Consider the following 6540-nt stretch of genomic DNA (forward strand, 5'->3'; position numbering starts at 1 on the left):
TTGCAATTGGCTGACCTAATTAAACATATGTTCCGTTAAAAAAAAACAATCAAGCCCCTTTTTGTAATTTTATATAGCAGTGAATACAACTGCTATATATAATTGCAAAACGGGCTTGGTTGGATTTTTTTATCATCACAATTACCTTTGGTATATGCTGAGATACCTGAAATCAGCTGTTGCTTCCATGATCATTAATTTTTTTTCCAATATGTAGGTCTCGGCCTCCAGGAACAGTCATTAGTTTTAGCAGCCTACTTTTGATCTGTGCCTCAATTTTACACATCAAAAGGAATATCTTGCATTTATAATCTTTAAATGGAAAATATCCGTTTTTGATAGTGCATTTATCCACTCGTACTAATAAATCATTTATTTCTGAATCATGTTTGATCTGCAAACTAAGTTTGAAGTCTCCCGGAAATCTTACTGTGTAAAAAGAAAGAAGATCCCGAATTTTTTGTTTCCTAAAAAAAAAAAGAATAATAAAAGTTTCTATTCTATTAAAAATAATTTAATGTCAAGCTTAAGATAAAAGCAAATCAATTGCATGCACTGAATAAAGTAAATACATGTATAAAAAAATTTCTCAAGAACGATTCAAATCATTATCTTCCCTGAGTATCCGAGATGACTTCACATTCACAAATGTCTTTCTTCAGCAGCACTGAGCAGCAATTTATACATGTACAAATATTCTTCCATATAAAACTTTGCCACTTTTTGTCGTAGATTCTTAATCCATATATTTAGCTACGCTGAACTTTAAACCTGGTACATTACCGTACACAGAATACATGAAATTTAACGGTTATTTTATATGAACGGCTATGCTTGACGTATACACATTATACATGTATACTGTCACACTGCACGTTGCAGTTAATCTGCGTGGATTTATTATGCTACATATGCTACACATTCGATTATTTATATTACTGGCTATGCTGCACTAGTTTCTGACGGAGAAGTGGTTCTGTATACCTAGGTATTATATATATGCTACACTTTGTGGTTAATACGAGTATCTTTTAACCCTTACTTCGGCACATAATTGACGAAACACATGCATACATTTGTATGTTATACATGTACAGGATATGCATATCACTATGAAGTAGCACTTGAGCGCAGGAAATTCCATTACTATTTCTCCATTGTGTTTCCGTTTATGATTTGCTATGCTGCAATTGATCCTTGCTGCCAAATCATCAATTCGTGCCTCATGCTGCTATGCTACATGATGTCAGTATTCTGGTGACGTCACGTTGAACTAGAGAGTAGTTCGCACAGTTTGACGCCGGTGCTGTCACACACGACGAATCTGTTGTTGTACTTCTGTAGACAGATGGCCCTCGGCTCCTTGATTCCGTCGTCCTTGTTCAGCAGGATTCGGTTCAGCTGCCCGTCCGGAGTCAGCTGGTGGACATTGTTGGAGATGAAGCTGGTGACGTAGATATTATTTTCGTAGTCCACGGAGATCCCCACCGGTCCCTTCATCATAGGGTGAGTGAAGGTAAAAACTTCGATACCATCTCGACCAAAGCACTACAAGAAATTTAAATTTAGGAAATGTTCAGCCTTGAAATTTAATGCCAATTCTTTCACATTTTTACAAAATTTTGGCACAGTTTAAACTTTTAAAGAATAAAGAATCTCTCTCTCTCTCACTCTTTCTCTCTCTCTCCCCCCTACCTGTATAGAGTTATGGTTCCAGTCGGAGAACATTAGCCTCCCTTTGTCGGTACACACCTGCCGGATACAGGCGTTAGGGACCCTGATCACGTGTACCGACTCCCCCTTCAGGTTCAGTATCTTCACTTCTGTCACACACGCCACGTAAAACTTCTCCTCGCCGTACGCCACGCCGTAGATTTTGGAATGAATCGTGATTTCTTTGACTAAAATAAGAGAAAACTAAAGTACTACACAATGATCGTGTTTATTAAAGCAATATTTTTCTTTTAGTGTGCATGTAAACTGTGTGTTCTTGTCTGTTCATTTTTTTCTTCAGGATTTCATTTTTTTAATGCTTTTGATTTATTAGATAGAGGATATTTGCTTTAAAATAAATTCATAATTTAATGAACCTGCAATTATGAACCACTTATCTCTCGCGAAGCGACATAAGGAACTACTTTATTAATAAGTCATATTGCTCATCTGTGTTTGACCACACTAAAAGACCACACTAAGTATTTTTCTCTGTAATGTAACTGTAGTACAGGAATTCGCGGTCTTCCGGTATTTGAAATTACCTGTCTTCATGTGAATGGTATCAACGATAGCTATAGTGGACACGTAGGACATGTTCCACGGCTTGTTGGAGGGGAGGGACACTCCCACTGTGAAGGGATTGACCAGACACACGTCCCACGGCTTCCCCGCTAATGGCAATTCCGCGGTTAAGGTTCCGTTTGGGTCGTACTGAAAATAGAAAGGAAGAGCAATGAGCGTGCACATAATAATTCTACTGACGTCCTTGTCGATATTTCGTACAAAAAAAAACCATGTACACCAGATTAACAACATGATATTCATGAAAAGAGGGATTTATAAATTATATATATTTTTTACGGAAAAATAATGCCCAAAATAGAGTAAATATCTGAAAATTTGAGGGGGGTGTTTTTGAGGATGGAGTTAAAAGGTCATGCGTTTAAATACTGGCCACATGCTACTTATCGGTAAGCTATGTTGTCTATATGCTGTAATGGGTTTCTACCTGTTGTAATGAATTCTTCAGACGATTTCCAATCATTAAAAGTCCGTTATAGAGATAAGTGCACCCTCCGATATCAGAACTCGGGTCCTCACATATAGAGAAGGAATTTGTCACCGACGCAGTACAGTCTTCCAAACTTTGGTCAAACTGGGGACTTTGGATGTCGCGTACACCGGAATCATCGAAGGAGTTCGCATAACAGTGCAATCGAACGCTCCCGAAATGCTTAATAAGGGATTTCAAGTTGTCTATTTTCTCGTTGATTTGGAATTCGTATTCATAGCACTTGTTGGCTGTGTCCAATCTGTGCTGAAGTATCTTTTCGTAGAACGTTTGTATGGCACTAAGATCCGAATCTCGTCTCTGAGACCAGAATTTGATCACGTTTTCAAGTCTTCGCTGATATTCCTGTATTGCACTTTGGCGGGCTTCTAACTCTGCGATGCGATATTGACACTCCTTAGCAGCCTCCTTATGAATTTCGTCTAAGTTTCTCCGAAGCTTGGCTTCAAGGGTATCCAAGTGTTTGTTAATATCCTGTCGAACTGCATCCACTTCTGAGTGAATTGAGCGCTTGTTCATTTCCAAGGTTTCAAAATGTTCCCTGCTTTCCTTCAGCATCGCCATTATTTGATGTCTTTCACGTTTGAAGTATTTGATTATTTCCATCACAGCTATTCGGTCATTTTGGTTAATGTCTGTTTCGCGGCTTTCGTGTTGTTTACTCGGCGGTTTTTGCCCAGAAGGTACGGGGCCGCCGTTTTGCTTTTTCTTCCCAGACATCTCTTATCTGAATTGATTTTGAACAAGTATGAAAGTTATTATATATATATATATAAATTTTAGATTTAAGGAGTAACAACTTTATAATAAACAATGGAAGCTTAGCCTACACAGAAAGAAATTCTCAATGATATTGAATATTAATCTAATGAATTGAAGGCGGATTTAATGCAAATATTAACAATCATCTGTTTAACTTGAAACGTAATCCAAATCCCTATTCTCTACTTACAGGACCCCTTCCTGGGAATTACTCCTCCGCTCTTGGGGAAAATATGTGGAATTGTTTTTTGTATATAGATTAATACATATTAATCGGACTTAGTGTGATTTTTGAGTGCAGTTTAGTTTATTCGCGCAAGTTCCGTGTGTACGTGTAAGCTATTGCTAGACGAGGTTGAGCAGTTCCATAGAGCTCGCTCTTTATTGTATGAAGAATAATTCAATGATTTTACGAAAAATACACAACTTGGTTCTTAAAAAAATAAATAAACTATTTTAATTTTTATTTCTAATTCACTGGCTTCAGAAATTCAAAAAATGAAAGTTTATACAAAATCAATATATCTTTGCACTAGCAATTAGTTTGCTCAAATATATATTCCCCAGTGTAATAAATAGACAATGAAACGGTTTATAAGCATTAATGAGTAGTATATACAAAATGCGTTTGAGAGAGAACCAACGACTGGTGTACAATGAGAGAGAGAGAGAGAGAGAGAGAGAGAGAGAATGAATGTGTGTGTATGTCTATGCGGTGAGCGAAAACTATTTACACCGGCCAACAATTGAAAGATCACACTCGATGATAAAAGGTCGAAGCCAGTCACTATTCGTTGTTGATACAAACTACAAATTAGCCAGTGAATCACCGACAGTATTTAAATAGGATTTTAACTTTTCGGTGTTCAAACGCAGGTGGACGTAAAAGGTTTGAAGATCCAACCACAACCTTTCGGGACAAAGTTTATTGTGAGATTCTATGAGAATGAAAATCGAAAAAACCTCAAATAGAAAAACTCATTTCAAAATATGTGGGATTGAAAGATCAACGCCGAAATAGGATTTGTGAATTTTTAAATTGACAGATCATGAAACACAAAAAGTGTGTTGTAAAAACACTTTACAAAGAAAATACAAATGGTCTGTTAGTGGTATTTACTTTAGTTTTTGTGTTTATTGAAAGCGATACATTTTTTTCTGACAAGGTTCCTCAGTCAATTAGGGGTAATTTCGTGTTAAATGAATTGCATAGGGAAATTCTTCTATTTTACAGATGAGGTTTTTAAAATTATGTTGTAAGTGGTTATGAGAAGGCGTGTGGAATAAATACCAGGCCCGAAAACCCACTACTGCAAAAAATAGGAGCATATTAAAATGACATACGTTTATTCTTTTGTTGCATTTTAACTTTATCAAACCTTGCCTAAACACAAGGGTTGTCTGAATTACTCGAATTGTTCTTGGCCTTTTTGTTCCATTGTAAACCTATGACAAAAAACGCCCTAATCAATAAAATCTTACATATCCGTATACTTACCTATACAGTGGGTGACAAGTTTCAGTAACCCTATCCGATTAAATCGTTAATTTTTCAGTTAATCTATCGATTATTTTCTTCGTTAAACGCGAGTAAATCCATGGAGCATTGTACTAATAGCACAGGAATGTTTGCTTTTAATTAACAATAAAATACAGTGATAACCTATTAATTATTACACGCACTTCATTATAAAAGACGTCCATGGAGAAATAAAACAAAAAAGCAATATCATATTACTGCGTGTTTATTGCCCGACAGACAATATAATGATCATATAAATACACCGTATATTACCAACACGCGCATAGCATTATCCTGTATATCATATAAAAAATAACGAACACTTTGATGCATTCTTTCACAAAAAGATTTTTTTTTTCGAAATCTAGGATAAATAGATGAGGACGTGAACATGTAACTTACCGGTATTTGGGCAACATCGGGAGTTCCCTTCCAATATTTAAAGCGTGGCCCTGTGAAAATGGACAAGTTGACGAGTCGCCAAGTGCTGTCGACCATGGAAATAGTTCCGTACCGACTAGGCATGCGACCAGCGCGAACCCTTTGTATACAAATACTTAAAGCACTCTGTAAGGGGCCAGGCATATCAAAGAGGAAGCGCAATCACAAATAACAATATTTGGGAAAACAATGTATATGCTATGTCAAGACCGATATTAACCCCCCCAAAAAAGTGTGAGTAATTTAATTCATCTCCAGTAATTAGGATAATATTATCACTTAATAAGCAATCAGAGGGGTGGGGCAGATATTGCGAACGGGGGGGGGGGGGGGGGGAGTGATGTGTAAAAAATTGAGTCGGTTGTAAGGGAACAGTCCTAGTGGGGATCTAAAGGACAAATGCACTGGAAGCTCCCGAATTTTAAAGAAGATGTTAAAACTAAACCTTAATAAAAAGGCTCGATACTGGCCGGCCGGTATTCTCGTTACCAAAATAATCATAATACGTAATTATCACGATATCTTTATTGAATAACTTTTATTTTCGATATATCTGCATTTCATAATACTAAGAGAAAATGTCATTTCAGGGGCGGATCCAGGATTGGAAGTTCGAGGGTGCGCCAGTCTTGGGGCCGCCTTGCGGCCCCCAGTGGGTCCAGGGCAAAGCCTTGGTGGGGATCCAGGAGGCAAAGACCTCGGAAGCTCCCAAGTTCTAGATATTTTGTAGGGTAGAAATGAAGTCTTCAAAGTTAGACTTTCGTTATATTTCTTCTCGTGATAATACTTAAATAAAATAACAAAATTTTAAAGGCTTGTAGATTTAAGACCTGCAGTAATCCCATTAAAAGACTCTGCCAATCAGAAATTTTTAGAAATATTTCCTTTAATTTTTTTTCTTCAGAATTGCTGTAGATTTATCAGTTCAGTGGGACGATTTAAATGGAAGTTTAATTTTAAAAAAAAATAACTATGGCACTTTGTATTATAATAAACACGGAAGAGTCGTTTAAAAAACACTAGCTAG

At 36.8% G+C, this 6540-nt stretch overlaps 1 protein-coding gene across 2 annotated transcripts; it reads right to left on the reverse strand.

Moving 5' to 3' along the window:
* Positions 1 to 530: 530 nt before the first annotated feature.
* LOC105346563 (uncharacterized) lies at positions 531 to 5622 on the reverse strand. 2 transcript variants are annotated; one of them, XM_011455188.4, is made up of 5 exons: positions 5475 to 5622; positions 2726 to 3515; positions 2259 to 2427; positions 1696 to 1901; positions 531 to 1548 (listed from the first exon to the last, which is right to left on the reverse strand). In XM_011455188.4, exons 2-5 carry the CDS (start codon positions 3506 to 3508, stop codon positions 1264 to 1266), a joined length of 1443 nt encoding a protein of 480 aa, XP_011453490.2. In that variant the 5' UTR covers positions 3509 to 3515; positions 5475 to 5622; the 3' UTR covers positions 531 to 1263. The 2 variants fall into 2 exon arrangements, with proteins under 2 accessions (XP_011453490.2, XP_065935197.1); XM_066079125.1 differs by lacking the exon at positions 5475 to 5622 and adding an exon at positions 5049 to 5401.
* Positions 5623 to 6540: the final 918 nt, after the last annotated feature.

The sequence above is a fragment of the Magallana gigas genome, chromosome 3 (genome assembly GCF_963853765.1).
Source record: "Magallana gigas chromosome 3, xbMagGiga1.1, whole genome shotgun sequence".
Taxonomy (NCBI): domain Eukaryota; kingdom Metazoa; phylum Mollusca; class Bivalvia; order Ostreida; family Ostreidae; genus Magallana; species Magallana gigas.